Below are 25,305 nucleotides of genomic sequence, written 5' to 3'. Positions count from 1 at the left end.
AGCATTGAAATGGACTCAGAACATCAAATTTTGTTTCTCTTTTGAACAATTGTAATTTTAAGTGTGAAAAAATAAAAACATAATTTGGGAAAATATAAAACTGAATTTTGGGAGGACACCCCTTAGTTCTTAACAATTATTTCACAAGGTTTATTGAAAGAAACCAGTGCACTAATGTATCTTGTACACTAAGGACCTGGGGAAGAGTTGCAGGGGAGAAAAGCATAAAAGAAAAGTCTGTTTTTCATTATTTAAAAAAAAGTTGCTCTCATGCTAGAAAAGGTTGTAGACCCCTTTAACACAACAAAAATGTGGGGGGGGAAATCAAGGGGTGTGAATACTTTCTGAAGGCACTGTAGATGTCATGTACATCAGGATTGGAGGTCCATTTCAATTCCAGGCAATTCAGAAGGTAAACCCGATTCCACATTTTTTAAAAGCACTGAAGAAAATGTCAATTGAAATATGTGTACTTCCTGAATTGACTGGAACTGAAATGGAATTGACCAACCCTGATGTACACATGATCCTTTTGAAAGCAAACTCGGTGTTGCTGGGCTGCAGTGGCTGCAGGCCAAAAGTATGAATTTCAAGTATTTTGAAAAATGACACCAATAGGGAGAAAAAATATATATTTTAAGTGCCTCCACACATGGTTCATCCAAAATGTTTTGGGACACAAAAGTCCATGGAGAATAAGAGTACCTCCTCCCAGCTGCCCACTGCACTGAGACTAGGAAACACTTACCACTGAAAAATACAATACAATACAAAAAATACAAAATACAATACAACACTCCTTCTGTGGCCTCCAACTGCTCTTAAATGCTAGTGAAATGCATGTTCTTCAACCGCTCGCTGCTCACACCCGCACACCTGACTAGCATCACTACTCTGGGTGGTTCTGACTTAGAACATTCTGACAACTCTAAATACCTAGGTGTCTGGTTAGACTGTAAATTCTCCTTCCAGACTCATATTAAGCATCTCCAATCCAAGTTAAATCTAGAATCAGCTTCCTATTTCGCAACAGTCTCCTTCACTCATGCTGCCAAACATACCCTCGTAAAACTGACTATCCTACCGATCCTTGACTTTGGCGATGTCATTTACAAAATAGCCTCCAACACTCTACTCAGCAAACTGGATGTAGTCTATCACAGTGCCATCCATTTTGTCACCAAAGCCCCATATACTACCCACCACTGCGACCTGTATGCTCTCGTTGGCTGGTCCTCACTACATATTTGTTGCCAAACCCACTGGCACCAGGTCATCTATAAGTCTTTGCTAGGTAAAGCTCCGCCTTATCTCAGCTCACTGGTCTCTATAGCAACATCCACCCGCAGCACGCGCTCCAGCAGGTATATCTCACTGGTCATCCCCAAAGCCAAAACCTACTTTGGCCGTCTTTCCTTACAGTTCTCTGCTGCCAATGACTGGAACGAATTGCAAAAATCACTGAAGGTGGAGACTTATATATCCCTCACTAACTTTAAGCGTCAGCTGTCAGAGCAGCTTACTGATCGCTACAGCTGTACACAGCCCATCCAACTACCTACCTCATCCCCATATTTGTTTTAGTTTTTCTGCTCTTTTGCACACTCGTGTAAATTGCTAAATTGTAATTACTTTGCCGCTATTGGCCTATTGCCTTACCTCCTTACTTCATTTGCACACACTGTATACAGATTTTTCTATTGTGTTATTGACAGTACGTTTGTTTATCCCATGTAACTGTTTTTGTTGCACTGCTTTGCTTTATCTTGGCCAGGACGCAGTTGTAAATTAGAACTTGTTCTCAACTGGCCTACCTGGTTAAATAAAGTTGAAATAATAAATTAAATAAAAAATATCGTGTAACCTTGGGTACACACGGCTCATCGTGTAACCTTGGGTGTAGGACGATACTGACACATTTTAAACACTTATGTTTTAGTTACCTTACTTTCCTCTTCCTCCTGTAGGTGGAGAGGGACTTCCTGTCCCCATACACGTCTCCCAGAGAGACCCCGTTCCGCCACATCCTGGTGGGCTCCGGCTCCCACACCCTGAAGGCTCTATCGGATCACCTGGACGCCCTGCAGATCGACCACTCAGACGCCAACGCTGATCTGTTCCGGATTCAGTTTGCTTTGGCAACCTGGACCATCCAGGGCTGCGCCAACTCACTGGCGGGGGAAGTCTGGTCCATAGATAACATGATCTAAGCCGGCCTCAACATGTCCTATTAAACAAAACACCCAATATAGCCATCGGTCAAAGCACCATCAGTAAGGGTCACCCATTCAGGAAAATGAAATAGAAGTGTTCTGTATCGATATCAATAATTCAACCTCCTTTTTTTCATATGCATTGCAACTCTCATCAGTATGATATGCTGTACTTTACCTTCCGCACAAGGCCCCAAAAAATAACACTTAAATTCAACTGCCTTAAATTTCACTTGTTTGAGAAATAAGTGAAAAGCCATTATCACTCTTGCAAGAGAAAAAAAATTGAAATGCATTTCCTAACGCCGCATTTGAAATATATTGGTGCTAAATACGAATGACTAATGGCCTACAAATGTCACAGTACTTACTAGTATGGCAATAACGCAGTTTTGGCCCAATATCCAAGGTCACAAACACCTAAATTGTGTGCGTAAACTCAAGAGGTACTTTGCGATTACAACAAAAAGGTTATTATGGTTCTATTACCTACCATGAACGAAATTACAATTTTTTTACAATCCGAAACTGCTGTTACTTTACATTGGATTCAAACCTGGGCTGTTTTTATAGAGATTATGGTGCTGAACACTTTAGAACGAGACCTGGTCTGAGAGCTGTTGCCAAATGGGTTTAAATGTACATTCAGTTCAGAAAGTAACACAGAATAGATCGTTATCAATAAAACGTCTCAATATTCGATTTGCCTGGTTGGTGGGAAGGAGACCGCAGCTCAGCTAAAACCATGGGCAACTGTGTGCCCTTTTTTTCAAACGATTGTTAAATAAATGTTAACTATTTGGTTGTAATAATCCCCCTCCTTGAAGAGCATAGTCAGAACTACAAATGTACGATTATTCCTTGCAAACAATTGAGCACATTTTAGCTCTATCTTCAGTTTTTATACAGCATGAAACTGTATGCTATTCAGCCTCACGAAATCCCTCAATATTGGCCACCATTAATTGGATATTTAAGTGCTAAAAAAAGTTAACGAAACCTGACGAATGAGTGGTTTAGGTTAATTTCCCCATCTTTTGTGGGCTCTGCCTGTCAAGCAGCATAAGGGCGCATTTGCAGATGTAATGTTTACATTGCAAGCTACCGGTAGAAAGTTTGTACAGTTGGCTAAACATGTGTAACGGATGTGAAATGGCTAGCCAGTTAGCGGGTACGCGCTACTAGCGTTTCAATCAGTTACGTCACTTGCTCTGAAACCTAGAAGTAGTGTTGCACCTTGCTCTGCAAGGGCCGCGGCCTCTGTGGCACGATGGGTAACGATGCTTCGTGGGCGACCGTTGTTGATGTGTGCAGAGGGTCCCTGGTTCGCGCCCGAGGTCGGGGCGAGGGGACGTACTAAACTTATACTGTTACACATGTATAGTGGAAAGTAGACCTATTGTACTTTTTTCTTCAAACAATGTAGGCTTACCTAACATCCCCTTCTCAACATAGTGTTTAATCACGATTGCTGCTGACACATAATAGGCGACATTGATTGATGGACCACGGCTGGTTAACAAGCTAATTTTCAGGGGATATATTGTGCGCCTGCCATCTATTGTGATGACAGTAGTCCGATTTACAACTTTACCAGGACGAAGATTTACCAATGTCAAGCTCTTTCCTAATCTCTGATGAAGCAAGCTAAATGAGTTTTAGCCAGTTAACGTGCCAAATGTCTAGGCTACCTACCCTCACGTATCTTAAATGACATGATACATTGATGTTTACTGACAATGAAAAGCATACAGTGACTGCTAAATGTGCAATAATCGGAAATGTGGTGTTCTGACTATACTCTTAAAAAGGTGATATTTAAAAACCTAAATAGTTATAATATTGATTTAACAATTCCCTTAAACGGCACATAGTTGTCAATGGTTTTAGTTGACGCTGCAGGCAAATCGAACGCTCCGACATATTTGACACTATTGATAACGACCTGTTGACCCTTCACTACGCCCTGCCTGCCTTGGTTACTGTTGCCACCGGGAAGCCCAATTCTCCATTCAACCACTGGCGAAATCTCCTCACAATGATCTCAAACTCTGTTTTCGAATACACAATGAAATTAGACAGACTGACTACCCCTTGCTAATCAGGAAGCTCTTGGGTATGTTGTGGTTGCCCGTCATTACAATTGCTTCACGGGAACCTGGTAAAATTGTTTGTACTTTAGCTAGCCACTGAATTGCTCTGAATTCATTGTAGGCATGCAGTTAAAGCTATGACCACTTTTGGCGTTAACTAGTGCCCTCAACCCATATCCTGATGTCGACAGCAGTATACACTAAAAACCAAGCAAAGTTATCTAGCTAAAACAATTTAGCTAGCGCTAGCAAGCTTTGGTGGTCAGCGACAGAGCTAGCTAACCAGCTGAACTAGCAAACAAAATTATATAATTTCGGATTCAAAAAAATACTCCAAGGTCTATATTTCAAGAATTACAGTAGCAAGTATTCCTGGTGCATATTTCAAATATTTATCCATTTTAATAAAGTTTGAAAAACATATTTTTTTGTTGCCTAAGATGGATTGGCGTGGCTTAGCGAAGGGTCATTTGAACCACGTAAAGTGAGACCATCTAACCTAGTTACTGATGTTCAGTTGTCCTTAGACCTAAAGGCTAAATAAAGCCCTTACGCCTCAAGCAACATCTTCCTTACACCACACTTGTGAGCTCTTTCAAAATGGCTTCCTGCTGACATGAATACAATAGCGAAGACTTTTAAACCTGGGGGAGAAAGGGTCTTCACCACATGGCACTGAAAAGGTCTATTTCCTTGTTTATTTATCAGTGACAGGATTCATAAATGGTGTGTTTTTTTAACTACTTTTTAAACAAGAATAATTATCGGGAGCAGTGTCTTCCATAATTGACAGTAATACTGTCGAATTGACAAAGCAGCATCTGCTATGGAAGTGTACCTGTCAGACCGACTAACCCATACTAGAGACCAGCCCATACTTCAGTCCATTCAGTCACATACTTAACAACCGATTGCAGGTTCTGCGAGTTAGCCGTTAATATATTCCCGAATGACATCTCAAACCGATGTTTAAAATGCATTAAAAACAGCACAACGGAAGTTTGTTGCGTAAAAAAATAATAGTAATTTAACCGTTATTTCACTAGGCAATCAGTTAAGAACAAATTCTTATTCATAATGACGGAATACCCCGGCCAAACATTAACGACGCTGGGCCAATTGTGCGCCGCCCTATGGGACTCCAATCACGGCCGGTTGTGATATAGCCTGGAATCGAACCAGGGTCTGTAGTGATGCCTCTAGCGCTAAGAAGCAGTGCCTTAGACCGCTGCTCCACTCAGGAGCCCAAATTGCCTTTTTAGATTAACACAAAACTCAAGGCGGTTTCTAGTACAGGTCTCTTGGTGAATGTACACTTTCTCATCCTGAAACATTATCGGGAGCAGTGTCTTCCATAATGGGAAGAAGAAGGTAGTTTTTGTCTACCAGTGTGTCCGTATCGGAGGCAGTGACCTCCATATTTCACTGTAGGGTGGATGTGATTTATTATCGGGAACAGTGTTTCCCATAATGTTGTGTATATAATTGTCTGCATCTTTTGCGGTGCTTGCCGTTCCCTGTCATGTTGTCGCAACCCCTATAACCGTGGCACTCTGTAGTCAGCTAGTATTTGATTTCTACCTGGTGCTGTTCTTCTCTTGTTGACTCAATTCATAAGGAATTGATAGTGTGAACCTGAAACATCCATTGATTGGGTAAATGTTAAAGCTGAGACTGAACGATGTAGTCAAAAGGGTTTAATGTTTTCACAAGAGATTGAGACTTGATGTGGGCTATCGAATTTCCTGTATGATTCTGTTCCTATGACAATATCGGTTACACTTAACATAAAGCCTGCACTGCAGTATAATGCATTATTACTTATAAGCATGTGTGAGCCATTATAATGTCTTATTTTAAGGCTTATAATATGCTTTCTCTTTATGTAGGACATTTTTAAAAGGACAAAAATTGACTTATTTAGTCCGGATCATTATGAGACCAATCAGAAGACAAGTCTTACAATGCATTATAACCACATCATAATGCATTATAACCACAATGCATTATACCTGCAGGCTTTGAATAAAGTGTTACCAAGTTACATATTTTTCTATTTCTCCCTTTTTTTGGGTTGCTGTACATTCTGTACTCTTTAGGGGTTTAGGCTATGTGTGCCTTGTTATTTTTGTGAATGGTAATAATGTAGAGAAATCCTGGCGAAATGAAGTCTTCTCTGTGGTGAATTGTTTTTGCTTTATCCATACTTCTTTGCAGACATTGTAGTTCCTGATTTTTATTTTATTATTGTTTTTTTTTGTTGGAATGTTTGAGTATAATTTGGATGCGTTTTGAGTCTGTCATTTGTTAGCTTAAAGCTAGAATCCGCTGTTGAAACAACAAAGGGTGACTTTGTTGTCTTTTTACTCTGTGTTAGTAAAAGTGATGGGCCTGGAGAAATGCAACCGCTCTCAAATTCATAGACTCCATGACATCTATCAAACTCATTCCATGAAAGGCCGCGTGTCTGCAGGTTTTCGCTCCTCACTTGTACTTGATTGATGAATTAAGGTCGCTAATTAGTTAAACTCCCATCACCTGGTTGTCTAGTACTAAATTGAAACGAAAAGACCGCAGACACTCTGCCCTCTGTGGAATGAGTTTGACACCCCTGATTCATGATATCAAAACTAGCGTTTTAACCATGTTTTGAGGCTATACAGTATTTTACATTTGCTTTGTTTACATTGGAGTAAAACAAGCTTATATTTTGGGATCAGATGGGGTATGCCAGTTGAACTAAGCTCATTAATAAGGCATTCATAATTGATATTCTTCAATATTCAATGGGTATATACCATTTTTAATTTATAAGTCCAAAATGGATGTAGCAACTGCAGATTCCAGCGTTAAGCCCAAAGTCATTGTTTTTGAGAGAAGTCTACCCTATACTATTACACTCATAGGTTATAAACAGGCTTGATTATGACTGATGGAAAATAACATGAGTAACATGAAAAAAAGAATGTCTAGAACAACTTGCACAGCAGACAGTGAAGAATTTCTTAAACTTTTTGTTTAGTTGTTTACGGGACACACAATTTACTGATAGTCAAATATTTTTATTATCAGACACTCACGTCTGCTCGAGTTGTCATGTCACATTGGCAGAGTCAAAATTCCATTAACCAAATTTTCAGGGATTACCACACTGTGAAATTGCTATTTTCCTGCATTAGACTTGGCATTTTTACATTTAACCACTCTAAACTGAAAGTATGCTACAATCAGATTATTCAATATGTTAATTTACATCTAAAGTATTGGCAAAACTGATGCCCCACAAAGGTGTAATTGGTGTATTGCTTGTTGAGTTTATGATAGAAATTTCCTACAATGTATGTTTTTGAGGATTGGATTACATAGCTTCCCTTTGGTGGGCACTTAAAAGCCTGAAACAATAGGCAGCATATTTTGAGAAGACCATTTATTGGATGTTGGATTTTTTTTCTTTGTTTAGGACTACGCAAAATTGCTTGTCTCCTGTGTTTGCTGCAATAAATCATTACACAGTTTTTTTTGTCTTTTGTAAAAAATTTCAAGAATGTACTGGTAACACATTACTGTCTGAAAGGGAATGGGTAAAATATAGTTGTCGACAGGAGACCAATGTAAGTGTAGTAAAAAAAAAAAATTGGAAGAGGGGTATGCTTTATAAAAAAAACTAAATTGTAGTTTTACTTTTCACCATGGGATGTCATCATGGAAGATGTTTGACCAAATATAATGGCAACTACCCTGAACAAAAATAAACGCAACATGTAAAATGTTGGTCCCATGTTTCATGAGATTAAATAAAAGATCCCAGAAAGGTTCCAAATGCACAAAAAGCTTATTTCTCAAAAATGTTGTGCACAAATTTGTTTACAGCCCTGTTAGTGAGCATTTCACCTTTGTCAAGATTAGCCATCTGCCTGACAGGTGTGGTATATCAAGGTTACACAGGTGCGCCTTGTGCTGGGGGCAATAAATAGGTGCACCTCGTTCTGGGGGTGATAAAAGGTCATTAAAATGTGCAGTTTTGTCACACGATACAATTCTACAGATGTCTCAAGTTTTGAGGGAGGGAGTTCCCAAGTTTGAGGGAGGGAGCAATGGGCATGCTGACTGCAGGAATGTCCACTAGAGCTGTGGTCAGAGAATTCTACCATAAGCCACCTCAATTATTTTTGAGAATTTGGCAGCACGTCAAACCGGCCTCACAACTGCAGATGGTGTCTTGTGGGCGAGCGGTTTGCTGATGTCAAAGCTGTGAACAGAGTGCCCCATGGTGGCGGTGTGGTTATGGTATAAGCCACGGACAAAGAACACAATTGCATTTTATCGATGGCAATTTGAATGCACCAAAATACTGTGACGAGATCCTGAGGCCCATTTTTTTTTTTTTTTTAAGGTATCTGTGACCAAAAGATGCATATCTGTAATCCCAGTCATGTGAAATCCATAAATTAGAGCCTAATGCATATATTTCAATTTACTGATTTGCTCATATGAACTGTAACTCAGAAAAATCTATGAAATTGTTGCATGTTGCTTTTATATTTTTGTTCAGTATAATCATATCAATGCTATATTCCCATCTACTCAATGTAGGGAGGAAGTAGTGTAATGGGGGGCCTCTACAGCAGAGGCTGCTGGGAGGAGCTATATGAGGACGGGCTCATTGTAATGGCTGGAATGGAGTAATTGGAATGATATCAAACATATGGAAACCACATGTTTGGATCCGTTCCATGAATGTCAGTCCAGCCATTACAATGAACCCGTCACTAATCCAGCCCTGTTAGCCCATGTGGGACACAAACACAGACCACACTAACATCAAACGGACACACACATACACACACAGACAGAGGTGTTAACTGGACAGGAGCAGCCTGTGCACACTATGGTCATCCAAAACGAGATGCCCACTTCAGTCCTTTAGAAGTTTCATCTTCATATTGCCTGGCCCTGCAGTTTCATTTACTCTCATTATAGCACCACCTGATGGCGACAGAGAACAATACAACGTACAATGGAAACTACATGCAGCAATCCAGTGACAGCCATCTCTTCAAAATATGGGAGCCGTAGGAAAGGGGCAGCAACCAACACATGCTCATTTTTACACGTTTTATTTACAGTGTTATACATCTGTGAAACCCCTATTACAGCTTGCGATGAAGTCGATACTGACTTTCATATATTAATTAAGAAAAACACTGGCTGTGCATGACAGCAAAGTGGGACACCAAATAAAAATTAAATAATTACATTCAGCCTTGTTTTGTATTTGGAAGTGCAGTCGCAGTCAAATGTATTTTCAATGGTGCAAGTGTACGTTTAGCTCGGTACTTTACCAAGTTCAGGTTCAAAACGTGAGTTAGGGACATGTGCCTTTAAGAGTGGGTTGACTGCATAAACGCCTAGAAAAAAAAGCAGGGTTGAGTGGATGACGTCTGCTCGAGCCGACGCAAGCAAGGCTGGAATATGGTCAACTGAGAATAGAATAATAAAAATGAGCGATCCATGTTAAGTTTTCATAAGGAACTGGAGCGTTTCAAAGAAACAGGCAGCCAAACACGCCTCGCCGGGGAGCAATGCCGTGAGAGAGAGAGGAGCAGAGATCTACAGGTAGTTTTATTAAGTTTTATTAAGTTTTATTAGTTGTATGTCATGAAGTTGTATGTACAGGATACACATGGTAACGTTATAACTTATACACCGTCCAACGAAATACCTTCTCGACAATGTAACAACAATAAGAAATAATGAAAGATAAGAATACGAACATAAAGTAAATGTCTCAGTAGAATATAATATATTTTTTAGCATAAGTATAAAACAGGAAGGCACAATTTATAGTCCAATATTTACATCTTTTGTGGAAGGGGGGATTGGGGTGCAAGTGTTTAAATTGTGCAGTATCGAGCAATAAATAAATAAACAGATGTGTGTGTGTGTGTGTGTGTGTGTTTGTGGGGGGGGGGGGGGGGGGGGGGGTGCATGTACATGAGTTAGTGCATGTGTGCTAAGGTGCAGGTGGTCAGTCCAGTTCATGTGTTCAGCATTCGGATGGCTTGTAAATAGAAACTGTCTTTGAGCTTGTTGGTATCAGACCTCATGCTCCGTCTGATAAAGTTTGACCGACGGTAAGGGAATGAACAGCTCATAGCTGGGGGTGTGTGGGGTCCTTGATGATGCTGCGGGACTCCTTCAGGCATCGTTTCGAGTACATGGATGGGTCGGAGGATGGTCCCAGTGATCTACCGGGACCAGTTGGCCATCCTTTGCCACCCGCTGGAGGGCCTTGCGGTCGTGGACTGAGCAATTCTCTTACAGGCTGTGATGCAACCTGTCAGGACGCTCTTGACTCTAACCAAATTCTCTTAAAATGATGTTGGAGGCGCCTTATGGTAGAGAAATTAAATTATCTGGCAACAGCTTTGGTGGACATTCCTGCAGTCAGCATTTTAATTGCACGCTCCTTCAAAACTTGAGACATCTGTGACATTGTGTGGTGTGACACAACTGCAAATTTTAAAGTGGCTTTTAATTGTCCCTAGCACAAGGTGCACCTGTGTAATGACCATGCTGTTTTAATCAGCTTCTTGATATGCCACACCTGTCAGGTGGATAGATTATCTTGGCAAAAGAAGAAATGCTTACTGACAAGGATCTAAACATTGAGGCTTGGAAATTGTCAGTGCAGACTTACCCCAGGCACTTGCCTGGTCCTGCATTTAGTCTGGCCTAGTCCTGCATTTAGTCTGGCCTAGTCCTGCATTTAGTCTTGTCTGGCCGAGTGCCACCATCTGAAGTACTTTAGTAGATGAATGCTAGGGCTTGAACGCCAGGCAGTCAGCCAGTGGAAGTAACTCTTGAGTTCACTGACAGAGCCCATATTATTGCCGCTTTCAAGGCAACTCGGAAACTCTGAAATGTCAGACTTGGAAACTCATTGTAGAAAGATGAGTTTCCCACTTGGTAAGTATAAGAATCAAAAAAGTAGGTAGTGTGTTTAGCCACTCTGCCCAGAGTGGTTGAAAAGTTGTTTTGGTGATGAAATTTCACTTTATGTTATAAAATACATTTTACCAAGACAAATCTTTTTTCATGTTCTGAATCTTTAAGTGGGGTCTTTCTCTAACCTATCATTAACATTATAGCCAAAAAGTTGGATTTCGTAACCTAATACATATCCGATAATAAACACCAGCTCTGTTGACAGAGCGCAGTCTTACAGCGAATTTGGAGGATTTTGCATGTTGTGGTGGTCGTCTGCAAATTTGTTTCTGTGTGCCGCAAAAAAGCCAAATGAACACAAACTGAATTCAATGTAAACTTGGGTATACGGTAATACAGTGGAATGGTAGAGGGAGCGTTAGCTGAGTGCGTCGGTAGACCATGTGTCGATACTGATGGGATCGAGAGAAAAGCAGGGCTGCTCTCAGATCAGCTTTTTCCATTCAAATCTTACCTTCACATTAGAATTATTCCACAATACTGACGACGGATCAGCTCCTAGAGAGATATTATCACCTTATGGCTGCAAATATTGAGGCGTCTTATGATGCTTACCCTATAATAATGCAGTAAATCACAGATTGAGAACATGTTGTCACACATCATGAAACACATTGAGCCAAAAAAGCATATAACGACGCATTTGGCTGTTCTTTTTGTAAAAAAAATATTTTTATTTTAATTGAACCTTTATATAAACTAGGCAAGTCCAGTTAAGAACAAATTCTTATTTACAATGACGGCCTACCCCGGGCCAAACCTGGACGACGCTGGGCCAATTGTGCACCGCCCTATGGGACTCCCAATCACGGCCGGTTGTGATACAGCCTGGAATCGAACCAGGGTGTCTGTAGTGATGCCTCAAGCACTGTGATGTAGTGCCTTAGACCGCTGCGCCACTCGGGAGCCACACAGTTTGGAAAAGTAACTTTTACGAGTGGTCTGAGGTAGTCGGTAAATAACGAGCGTTTTTAAGTACAGCTGCAGTAATGATGGTTTCGAGGGAAACAGCTTGGCTACTAAAGATACATCGTATCTGGTTCTAACAATGATCTTACCGCTACAGAAGGCTATGGGAAATGGCTGCAGCACAAAGCAACTGCACTCCAGCCACCACAGTCACAGACAACTTCCCATTCTGACTAATGGAGGGCTATGTCAACACAGAGCCTCGATCCGCAGTAATACAATACAGATCAATCCACTGGTGGGCCCAGACACATCCTGTTCTCTCACAAAGGGTTTGATTGGACAAAGGCCAGGGCCATTACTGGACACCACCATTCTGGAGAGAGAGTGTCACTAGAACTCTCAGGTCAATTGGTCTTGTTTCAATGTCTTCCATTTCTTTTTCTTTTTTTCTTTTTTTTTTACCCAGTTTTATCCACAATTTCGTTCTTATCCAATTGGTAGTTACAGTTTTGTCTCATCGCTGCAACTCGCATACGGACTCGGGAAAGGTGAAGGTCGAGAGCCGTGCGTCCTCTGTAACATAACCCAACCAAGCCGCACTGCTTCTTGACATAATGCCCATCCAACCCGGAAGCAAGCCGCACCAATGTGTCGGAGGAAACACCGTACACCTGGCGACCATGTCAGCGTGCACTGTGCCCGGCCCGCCACGAGTCACTAGTGCATGATGGCACAAGGACATACCCGCCGGCCAAACCCTCCCCTAACCCAGACGACGCTGGGCCAAATGTGCGCAGCCCCATGGGTCTCCCGGTCGCGGCCGGCTGCGACAGAGCCTGGCCTCGAACCTAGAATCTCTAGTGGCACAGCTAGCACTGCAATGCAGTGATTTAGACCACTGCCCCACTCGGGAGGCCCGATATTTTGATTCACGTGAAAGTCTGAGTTCCTCACGCTTATCTCAACTGTACAAAGGCCCAACAATCACAAAATAGGCTGCTTTATCAGGAATGGCAAATTGAGAGAATTCTGCTTCTCGTAAGAACAGGGTGACTGAGTCAACTAATTCAGTCATAGGAGACACTACAGCACATCAGGTTTCTACCTGAGGCAACCGAGCGTTTTTCAGTTTCTGAGGATAGGTTCCGAACGGGGGGGGGGGGGGTTCAGCTGTGTGAATAAGTGTGAGAACAGGATTCACTGCACTGTCTCATTGTTCCTTAGAGAGAATTGCATTTCAAACCCACTCAGTTTTCACCATAATACCATCCAGCTCCTCCAGTGTATCGAGAAAACAATGGTCCCTGTAGCACTGTATCAAATGTCCTGCTTTGACTTTGGACACCTTATGCCTTACTTTGACTGATGGTCCTATACTGTAAAGGAATATTCTTTACAGTGTCTTCTATTGAAATGCAGTATGGTGTGGATGAAAGTGCGTTCTCAACTGCATGCAAACCTTAATTTTAAAGAAAGTTAAAGAAAACTGTGAATTTTCAATCCGTGGGATTTAACTAGGCCTGTGCTTCATACTACACACAGAGCTTTTTAAATGTCCTTGTGGAGGTTAGAGTTGGCTACTAACAATATTCACAATATGGATGACCAAGACCTACAGCATGGCTTGTTACTAGAGGTCGACCGATTATGTCTTTTCAATACCGATTATTGGAGGACCAAAAAAAGCCGATACCGATGAATTGGCCGATTTTCTTATTTTATTTTATTTTTAATTTATTTATTATTATTTTTTTTCTTCTTTTATTTATATATATATATTTTTTATATAAATATATATTTGTAATAATGACAATTACAACAATACTGAATGAACAATGAACACTTTTATTTTAACTTAATATAATACATCAATAAAATCAATTTAGTCTCAAATAAATAATTAAACATGTTCAATTTGGTTTAAATAATGCAAAAACAAAGTGTTGGAGAAGAAACTAAAAGTGCAATATGTGGCATGTAAGAATGCTAACGTTTAAGTTCCTTGTTCAGAACATGAGAAAATATGAGAGCTGGTGGTTCCTTTAAACATGAGTCTTCAATATTCCCAGGTAAGAAGTTTTAGGTTGTAGTTATTATAGGACTATTTCTGTCTATACCATTTGTATTTCAAATACCTTTGACTATTGGATGTTCTAATATGTACTTTAGCATTGCCAGCCTAATCTGGGGAGTTGATAGGCTTGTACTCATAAACAGCGCTGTGCTTCAGGCATTGCGAAGGGCTGCTGGCAAACGCAGTGAAGTGCTGTTTGAATGAATGCATACGAGCCTGCTGCTGCCTACCACCGCTCAGTCAGACTGCTCTATCAAATCATAGACTTAATTAATATAATAACACACAGAAATACGAGCCTTAGGTCATTTAATATGGTAAAATCCGGAAACTAACATTTAGAAAACAAAACGTTTATTCTTTCAGTGAAATACGGAACCGTTCCGTATTTTATCTAACAGTGGCATCCATAAGTGTAAATATTGCTGTTACATTGCACAGCCTTCAATGTTATGTCATAATTACGTAAGATTCTGGCAAATTAGTTCACAACGAGCCAGGCGGCCCAAACTGTTGCATATACATACCCTGACTCTGCGTGCAAGAGAAGTGACACAATTTCCCTAATTTAATATTGCCTGCCTGCAAACCTGGATTTCTTTTAGCTAAATATGCAGGTTTAAAAAAAATATACTTCTGTGCATTGATTTTAAGAAAGGAGTTGATGTTTATAGTTAGGTACATTCGTGCAATGATTGTGCTTTTTTCGCAAATGCGCTTTTGTTAAATCATCCCCCGTTTGGCGAAGTTGGCTGTCTTTGTTAGGAAGAAATAGTCTTCACACAGTTCGCAACGAGCCAGGCGGCCCAAACTGCTGCATATACCCTGACTCTTTTGCACAGAACAGAAGAGAAGTGACACAATTTCCCTAGTTAAAATAAATTAATGTTAGCAGGCAATATTAACTAAATATGCAGGTTTAAAAATATATACTTGTGTATTGATTTTAAAGAAAGGCATGGATGTTTATGGTTAGGTACACATTGGTGCAACGAAAGTGCTTTTGTCGCGAATGCGCTTGTTAACTCATCACCCGTTTGCCGAAGTAGGCTGTGATTCAATGATAAATTAACAGGCACCACATCGATTATATGCAGCGCAGGACAAGCTAGATAAACTAGTAATATCATCAACCATGTGTAGTTAACTAGTGATTATGTTAAGATTGATTGTTTTTTATAAGATACGTTTAATGCTAGCTAGCACCTTACCTTGGCTCCTTGCTGCACTCGCTTAACAGGTAGTCATCCTGCCATGCAGTCTCCTCGTGGAGTGTGTAATCGGCCATGATCAGTGTCCAAAAATGCCGATTACCGATTGTTATGAAAACTTGAAATCGGACCTAATTAATTGGCCATTCCGATTAATCGGTCGACCTTTACTTGTTACATCACTCCCTCAGCCCTCAGTCACTACCATGTTACTGTACATCACTCAGCCCTCAATCACTACCATGTTACTGTACATCACTCAGCCCTCAATCACTACCATGTTACTGTACATCACTCAGCCCTCAGTCACTTCCATTCGTACTGCCCTTAAACGTCACAATCACGCCAAGAAATAATGCCAGTTGTCTGTGTTCAAGTGCTCATGATTAATAAAGATTGGCCATTCAATCGCCCTTGTTTTTCTAACAGTGGTGTGATGATTTCATTATGGCCACGTCAATGAAAGGCCTAACTGGTGGCCTGTCAGTCAGCAGTGACTCGAATGGGTGGACTGTTCCACTTCCATATTTCTCTGGAGTCTGTTTTGTTAAGGGATTACATTCATATCACGGCTACGGTGCAATTCTGGCTCAATGTGGTAACAAGGAAATCGCCTGTTTTTTATGTTATTTTTTTTATGACAATTCAGATCCGGTAATGGTAATGACACGTCTTTAAACTGTACAACATTGTGCAAGCAGTTTACATTTACCATCTAATTTAGGCCTAGGCACAAGGACTGATCTGCATCGATGACTGTCCTCCCTAGGTAGATTTTGTTTTCTGAACACTCTACAGATTGAGGGGTATGTCCATTTTCGATCACATACCGTCGCCCGCCACAGCCCACTGAGTGAATTGCGTAACTATAATTCAATTCGGTATACTATAGTCGCCTATGTGTATAGTGTGTGTCCTTGCATAGGTGTGTGTGTGTGCGCGTCCCTCAGTTAATTTATGTCTCTTGGTGTGTGTATATTCCGTTTTCTGGACGCCCGCTCAGAGAAAGATGATCACCTGCCTCTCGCCCAAGCACGCACTCTACGTGTAACACTACGTGTCACTCTACGTGTCACTCTACGTGTCCTCATAAAAACACCTGGGACTTGGAGCATAGTGTGAACCGTCTGTGTAACTTCTGTTGTCGTAACACTGTTCTGCTCTATGACTCAAAGAGATGAAGGATCAACATCAAGAGAATAATTTGCATATTGTCCTGTGTGATTGTGTGTGTACCGGAGGTTCGGCTAATACAAACTGAGGTGTGATGCTTATAGCTCTATCATTAATACGTGGTGTGTTATTGTAGAGTAACTCAGGTGTGATAGTTATAGCTCTATCATTAATACGTGGTGTGTTATTGTAGAGTAACTCAGGTGTGATGGTTATAGCTCTATCATTAATACGTGGTGTGTTATTGTAGAGTAACTCAGGTGTGATGGCTAGCTCTATCATTAATACGTGGTGTGTTATTGTGTAGTAACTCAGGTGTAATGGTTATAGCTCTATCATTAATACGTGGTGTGTTATTGTAGAGTAACTCAGGTGTGATGGTTATAGCTCTATCATTAATACGTGGTGTGTTATTGTAGAGTAACTCAGGTGTGATGGTTATAGCTCTATCATTAATACGTGGTGTGTTATTGTAGAGTAACTCAGGTGTGATGGTTATAGCTCTATCATTAATACGTGGTGTGTTATTGTAGAGTAACTCAGGTGTGATGGTTATAGCTCTATCATTAATACGTGGTGTGTTATTGTAGAGTAACTCAGGTGTGATGGTTATAGCTCTATCATTAATACGTGGTGTGTTATTGTAGAGTAACTCAGGTGTGATGGTTATAGCTCTATCATTAATACGTGGTGTGTTATTGTAGAGTAACTCAGGTGTGATGGTTATAGCTCTATCATTAATACGTGGTGTGTTATTGTAGAGTAACTCAGGTGTGATGGTTATAGCTCTATCATTAATACGTGGTGTGTTATTGTAGAGTAACTCAGGTGTGATGGTTATAGCTCTATCATTAATACGTGGTGTGTTATTGTAGAGTAACTGAAATAACAGGAAGCTCAGCCCACATGGATCATTTCCCTGGTGCTTTAGTTAGGCTAACCTCACCTTAAGGTGGGTTGAAGGGAGTTGATCTTCACCTGGTAAGGACTTCAAGGTAGGCCGTCATTGTAAATAATAATTTGTTCTTAACTGACTTGCCTAGTTAAATAAAACTTGCTCTCATATAATTTCCTCTCAGATAATTTTAGGTTTCATTTCTTACTTAGGATGTAGAATTGTCAGTTTAGCTGTGCAGTAGAACTTGACTTTACTGACTGACTGACTGACTGACTGGTGGACTGACTGACTGACTGGTGGACTGACTGACTGGTGGACTGACTGACTGGTGGACTGACTGACTGGTGTACTGACTGACTGACTGACTGACTGGTGAACTGACTGACTGACTGACTGGTGAACTGACTGACTGACTGGTGGACTGACTGACTGACTGGTGGACTGACTGACTGACTGGTGGACTGACTGACTGACTGGTGGACTGACTGGTGGACTGACTGACTGACTGGTGGACTGACTGACTGACTGGCTGGTGGACTGATACACTGACTGACTGACTGGTGAACTGACTGACTGGTGGACTGACTGGTGGACTGACTGGTGAATTGACTGGTGGACTGATTAACTGGGGAACTGACTGACTGACTGGCTGGTGAACTGACTGACTGACTGGCTGGTGAACTGACTGACTGACTGGCTGGTGAACTGACTGACTGACTGGCTGGTGAACTGACTGACTGACTGGCTGGTGAACTGACTGACTGGTGAACTGACTGACTGACTGACTGGTGAACTGACTGACTGACTGACTGGTGAACTGACTGACTGGTGAACTGACTGACTGACTGACTGGTGAACTGACTGACTGGCTGGTGAACTGACTGACTGGCTGGTGGACTGACTGGTGGACTGACGGACTGACTGGTGGACTGACTGACTGGCTGGTGGACTGACTGACTGGCTGGTGGACTGACTGACTGGCTGGTGGACTGACTGACTGGCTGGTGGACTGACTGACTGGTTGGTGGACTGACTGACTGACTGGCTGGTGGACTGACTGACTGACTGACTGGTGGACTGACTGACTGGCTGGTGGACTGACTGACTGATTGGCTGGTGGGCTGACTGACTTACTGACTGACTGGTGGACTTACTGGCTGGTGGACTGACTGACTGGTTGGTGGACTGACTGACTGACTGGTTGGTGGACTGACTGACTGACTGGCTGGTGGACTGACTGACTGACTGGTGGACTGACTGACTGGCTGGTGGACTGACTGACTGATTGGCTGGTGGGCTGACTGACTTACTGACTGACTGGTGGACTTACTGGCTGGTGGACTGACTGACTGGCTGGTGGACTGACTGTCTGACTGACTGGCTGGCTGGTGGACTGACTGACTGACTGGAGGACTGACTGACTGGCTGGTGGACTGACTGACTGGCTGGTGGACTGACTGGTGAACTGACTAGCTGGTGGACTGACTGACTGACTGGTGAACTGGCTGGTGGACTGACTGACTGGTGGACTCCTTGAGGGCGTTCTTAATTAAGCCCCCACTGTCACACATTCCTACTAATGCACTTTCAGCACTGCCTTTCACACAGAGGCTATCCTCGCATCTCTGGACTCCACGCATAAAGTATCATCAGAGAACAACTCCCCCCTCATCTTTTACCTCATTAGATATTGATGCTTGTTGATGTTGCCCCCCTGTTGAGCTCTCAGCTTAGACCACCTCTGTGTGCTCAGTCTTACCCATCACGCATCCGGGTGTAATGATCACTGTGGTTTTATGTTTGCATAGAAAACAGGGAGTTTTGTTTTCTGTCATGAAGAGAGCCTATGTCGCAACCACCCACGCTACCTACTTTGATCTTAGGCCAAAGTAGGCCTAAAGTTAGTGATGGGGGGGAAACTCGATAATGTTATATATCACAATATTATTTTGGATGATATTCTATCGATACTTACTATCGATTTGTAAAAACAAATATATATATATATATATTTTTGCTACTAAGCATTAGCTAGTGCAGGTCGACTGTACCTGCTCCAAAACATATACCTTGCTGTTTTCTTTTTAAATAGTGACTCAACATGTTTTCAGAACTTTTATTTCCCTGTCTTATCAAAAACACATTTTCTCCTGCTGTCTCTTGTCTTTCTACAGCAGACAGTGAGTTATATGTTCGGAACATCAAATCGCAATAAAATCACAGTATCGAATCACACTACATATAGAATCATGAGAATCACACTCCATATAGAATCATGAGAATCACACTACATATAGAATCATGAGAATCACACTACATATAGAATCATGAGAATCACAATACATATAGAATCATGAGAATCACACTACATATAGAATCATGAGAATCACAATACATATAGAATCATGAGAATCACACTACATATAGAATCATGAGAATCACAATACATATAGAATCGTGAGAATCACACTACATATAGAATCGTGAGAATCACACTCCATATAGAATCGTGAGAATCACACTCCATATAGAATCGTGAGAATCACACTACATATAGAATCGTGAGAATCACACTACATATAGAATCGTGAGAATCACACTACATATAGAATCGTGAGAATCACACTACATATAGAATCGTGAGAATCACACTCCATATAGAATCGTGAGAATCACACTCCATATAGAATCGTGAGAATCACACTACATATAGAATCGTGAGAATCACACTACATATAGAATCGTGAGAATCACACTACATATAGAATCGTGAGAATCACACTACATATAGAATCGTGAGAATCACACTACATATAGAATCGTGAGAATCACACTACATATAGAATCGTGAGAATCACACTACATATAGAATCGTGAGAATCACACTACATATAGAATCGTGAGAATCACACTACATATAGAATCGTGAGAATCACACTACATATAGAATCGTGAGAATCACACTACATATAGAATCGTGAGAATCACAATACATATAGAATCGTGAGAATCACACTACATATAGAATCGTGAGAATCACAATACATATAGAATCGTGAGAATCACACTACATATAGAATCGTGAGAATCACAATACATATAGAATCGTGAGAATCACACTACATATAGAATCGTGAGAATCACACTCCATATAGAATCGTGAGAATCACACTACATATAGAATCGTGAGAATCACACTACATATAGAATCGTGAGAATCACACTACATATAGAATCGTGAGAATCACAATACATATAGAATCGTGAGAATCACACTCCATATAGAATCGTGAGAATCACACTCCATATAGAATCGTGAGAATCACACTACATATAGAATCGTGAGAATCACAATACATATAGAATCGTGAGAATCACACTCCATATAGAATCGTGAGAATCACACTCCATATAGAATCGTGAGAATCACACTACATATAGAATCGTGAGAATCACACTACATATAGAATCGTGAGAATCACACTACATATAGAATCGTGAGAATCACACTACATATCGTATCTGCACCTAAGTATGGTGATAATATCGTATCGTGAAGTCCTTGGCAATTCCCAGTCATAGTTAGTATTGATTTTGTACAGTATCCTTCGTCAAGTAGGAGGAGCCTTCAGTACAACGTCCAGTAAATATGGCTGTAGGTTGACATTCATTGGTATTTCAGTGATTGAGGCCTTTTCCCCCCCCCCAGGCAGTTTCCAGAAACAGACTCCCGGGTGTGTGTTGTCGTGTGTGGTTTTCCATGGACGGGGATGTACGGGACCATGTGACCAGCTGACCTTTCCGCACAACGTCGCAGCACCATGATGGACTCCTAGCCAGGGCTGTGCCTCGCCACGGACTGGGGCCTGCCGCCAACCAGTCCGTGGGTGACCTCTGACCTTCCCCCCTCTCCATACACAACCAACGACCACTAGACCTCGTCTCTACTGTCCCTGAGAGTAGGCTTGTGCCCAGATAGAGGCCGAGGGTCGACAGACAGACGGACACCTGCGCCCTGTCTTCAGATAGCAACCCAACAGCTAGCAGGTAAGACTTTGGATGTGTGTGTATACAGTATGTACACTTTGGTAAAACATTTTATTAGTTAGAAAGAATGGGTGTGTCAGGCAAGTTGCTCATCTAGAAAATGGAGTCTGAATGTAGAGTCTGGCCAAATGTAGAGTCTGGCCAAATGTAGAGTCTGAATGTGGAGTCTGGTCAAATGCAATACAGGAATAAGATCTGATTTACCTTCGCTGTCAAAGCTGTGCTTATTATATCCACAGTATCTCAGCGACGCATACAGGAAATGAAATCAGTCTGACTTGCTCTGATTGGAGGAGGGAATGAGCAAGTGAGATCCTCAGTTACGGTGCTGTTTTGAATGTTGAGTATTGATTCCCTTAAACAGGGTTAGTTCACTACGTAGGAAACCTTTGCATGATGTTAGTCATGGTCACACAGGTTGTCTGACTGGGAGTGACTGGGTCTGACTGGGTCTGACTGGGAGTGACTGGGAGTGACTTGGGTCTGACTGAGAGTGACTGGGAGTGACTGGGTCTGACTGGGAGTGACTGGGTCTGACTGGGAGTGACTGGGAGTGACTGGGAGTGACTGGGAGTGACTGGGAGTGACTGGGAGTGACTGGGAGTGACTGGGTCTGACTGGGAGTGACTGGGTCTGACTGGGAGTGACTGGGTCTGACTGGGAGTGACTGGGAGTGACTGGGAGTGACTGGGTCTGACTGGGTCTGACTGGGAGTGACTGGGAGTGACTGGGAGTGACTGGGAGTGACTGGGTCTGACTGGGAGTGACTGGGTCTGACTGGGAGTGACTGGGTCTGACTGGGTCTGACTGGGAGTGACTGGGAGTGACTGGGAGTGACTGGGTCTGAATGGGTCTGACTGGGAGCGACTGCTGGAGGTATTTCCCACATGTTGTTGGTGTTGTGTTCTGCTAAGTTTGACATGGCTTTTGTGGTTTCTTAGCAGTAAGACCAAAACGAAGTTGGACACACAGTGCACTTTCTACTGTTTCTACACAGGCACCCAACCACATACTCCTATGCACACACACACACACACACACACACACACACACACACACACACACACACACACACACACACACACACACACACACACACACACACACACACACACACACACACACACACACACACACACACACTGGTTGACCATTTGCTTGCGAAAACAGGTGTGTGACTGCAAAGCCCAGAATATCTGTGAGAGCTAATGTTTATTTAGTCTCTTTTGGTGAGACATCTACATGACAGGGGCGGATCCAGAGCCAGTTGAGCTGATGAGGTAAGAGTTAGTCAGCCATTCAGGCAATCAGTCAGTCAGCCAGTCAGGCAGCCATTCAGGCAGCCAGCCAGTCAGTGAGTTGGTCAGGCAGTCAGTGAGTTGGTCAGTCAGGGCCTGGGCCTACACAGGAGCTCCTCTGTTCCTCCCCCTCAGTACCCACAGACAGGATACAGGCCAGCCAGCCAGCCAGGTGTCTGCTGCTCACTGTTGCTGTTCAGAGACTGACTGGCTGACTGGGCACCATAGGAGGTGTGTGTGAGTGAGAGGGACTGGCTGGCTGGCTGGCTGACTGGGCACCATAGGAGGTGTGTGTGGGTGAGAGGGAGATTGGCTGGCTGGCTGGCTGGCTGGCTGACTGGGCACCATAGGAGGTGTGTGTGAGTGAGAGGGAGACTGGCTGGCTGGCTGGCTGACTGGGCACCATAGGAGGTGTGTGTGAGTGAGAGGGAGACTGGCTGACTGGGCACCATAGGAGGTGTGTGTGGGTGAGAGGGAGACTGGCTGGCTGGCTGGCTGGGCACCATAGGAGGTGTGTGTGAGTGAGAGGGAGACTGGCTGGCTGACTGGGCACCATAGGAGGTGTGTGTGGGTGAGAGGGAGACTGGCTGGCTGACTGGGCACCATAGGAGGTGTGTGTGGGTGAGAGGGAGACTGGCTGGCTGACTGGGCACCATAGGAGGTGTGTGTGGGTGAGAGGGAGACTGGCTGGCTGACTGGGCACCATAGGAGGTGTGTGTGGGTGAGAGGGAGACTGGCTGGCTGACTGGGCACCATAGGAGGTGTGTGTGAGTGAGAGGGAGACTGGCTGGCTGGCTGGCTGACTGGGCACCATAGGAGGTGTGTGTGAGTGAGAGGGAGACTGGCTGGCTGGCTGGCTGGCTGACTGGGCACCATAGGAGGTGTGTGTGAGTGAGAGGGAGACTGGCTGGCTGGCTGGCTGACTGGGCACCATAGGAGGTGTGTGTGGGTGAGAGGGAGACTGGCTGGCTGACTGGGCACCATAGGAGGTGTGTGTGAGTGAGAGGGAGACTGGCTGGCTGGCTGGCTGACTGGGCACCATTGGAGGTGTGTGTGGGTGAGAGGGAGACTGGCTGGCTGACTGGGCACCATAGGAGGTGTGTGTGGGTGAGAGGGAGACTGGCTGGCTGACTGGACACCATAGGAGGTGTGTGTGGGTGAGAGGGAGACTGGCTGGCTGACTGGGCACCATAGGAGGTGTGTGTGGGTGAGAGGGAGACTGGCTGGCTGACTGGGCACCATAGGAGGTGTGTGTGGGTGAGAGGGAGACTGGCTGGCTGGCTGGCTGACTGGGCACCATAGGAGGTGTGTGTGGGTGAGAGGGAGACTGGCAGTGTGTGTGGGTGAGAGGGAGACTGGCAGTGTGTGTGGGTGAGAGGGAGACTGGCAGTGTGTGTGGGTGAGAGGGAGACTGGCAGTGTGTGTGGGTGAGAGGGAGACTGGCAGTGGGTGTGGGTGAGAGGGAGACTGGCAGTGGGTGTGGGTGAGAGGGAGACTGGCAGTGGGTGTGGGTGAGAGGGAGACTGGCAGTGGGTGTGGGTGAGAGGGAGACTGGCAGTGGGTGCGGGTGAGAGGGAGACTGGCGGTGTGTGCGGGTGAGAGGGAGACTGGCGGTGTGTGCGGGTGAGAGGGAGACTGGCGGTGTGTGCGGGTGAGAGGGAGACTGGCGGTGTGTGCGGGTGAGAGGGAGACTGGCGGTGTGTGCGGGTGAGAGGGAGACTGGCGGTGTGTGCGGGTGAGAGGGAGACTGGCGGTGGGCGAGAGGGAGACTGGCAGTGGGCGAGAGGGAGACTGGCAGTGGGCGAGAGGGAGACTGGCAGTGGGCGAGAGGGAGACTGGCAGTGGGCGAGAGGGAGACTGGCAGTGGGCGAGAGGGAGACTGGCAGTGGGCGAGAGGGAGACTGGCAGTGGGCGAGAGGGAGACTGGCAGTGGGTGTGGGTGAGAGGGAGACTGGCAGTGGGTGTGGGTGAGAGGGAGACTGGCAGTGGGTGTGGGTGAGAGGGAGACTGGCAGTGGGTGTGGGTGAGAGGGAGACTGGCAGTGGGTGTGGGTGAGAGGGAGACTGGCAGTGGGTGTGGGTGAGAGGGAGACTGGCAGTGGGTGTGGGTGAGAGGGAGACTGGCAGTGGGTGTGGGTGAGAGGGAGACTGGCAGTGGGTGTGGGTGAGAGGGAGACTGGCAGTGGGTGCGGGTGAGAGGGAGACTGGCAGTGGGTGCGGGTGAGAGGGAGACTGGCGGTGGGTGCGGGTGAGAGGGAGACTGGCGGTGGGTGCGGGTGAGAGGGAGACTGGCGGTGTGTGCGGGTGAGAGGGAGACTGGCGGTGTGTGCGGGTGAGAGGGAGACTGGCGGTGTGTGCGGGTGAGAGGGAGACTGGCGG

The 25,305-nt window shown here is 43.9% G+C and overlaps 2 protein-coding genes across 3 annotated transcripts in view; both read left to right on the top strand.

Annotated features, from left to right (window-relative positions):
• The window catches only part of LOC129823664 (transferrin receptor protein 1-like), a 30,371-nt gene extending 22,550 nt beyond the window's left edge, over window positions 1–7,821 (top strand). For both annotated transcript variants that reach the window (XM_055882556.1, XM_055882557.1), the window contains exon 18: window positions 1,968–7,821. In XM_055882556.1, coding sequence (XP_055738531.1) covers window positions 1,968–2,210 — 243 coding nt within the window. In that variant the 3' untranslated portion in view covers window positions 2,211–7,821. The remainder of the gene's footprint in view (window positions 1–1,967) is intronic.
• Window positions 7,822–9,715: 1,894 nt separating this feature from the next.
• Window positions 9,716–25,305, top strand: part of LOC129823663 (activated CDC42 kinase 1-like) — a 158,029-nt gene continuing 142,439 nt past the window's right edge. Inside the window, exons 1-2 of the mRNA XM_055882555.1 lie at window positions 9,716–9,922; window positions 21,292–21,629. The gene's annotated coding sequence lies outside the window, so the exon portion shown is untranslated. The remainder of the gene's footprint in view (window positions 9,923–21,291; window positions 21,630–25,305) is intronic.

Source organism: Salvelinus fontinalis, chromosome 26 (genome assembly GCF_029448725.1).
Source record: "Salvelinus fontinalis isolate EN_2023a chromosome 26, ASM2944872v1, whole genome shotgun sequence".
Classification (NCBI taxonomy): domain Eukaryota; kingdom Metazoa; phylum Chordata; class Actinopteri; order Salmoniformes; family Salmonidae; genus Salvelinus; species Salvelinus fontinalis.
The sequence above is the reverse complement of the archived record's forward strand: the minus strand, read 5'-3'. Positions and strand labels throughout refer to the sequence as shown.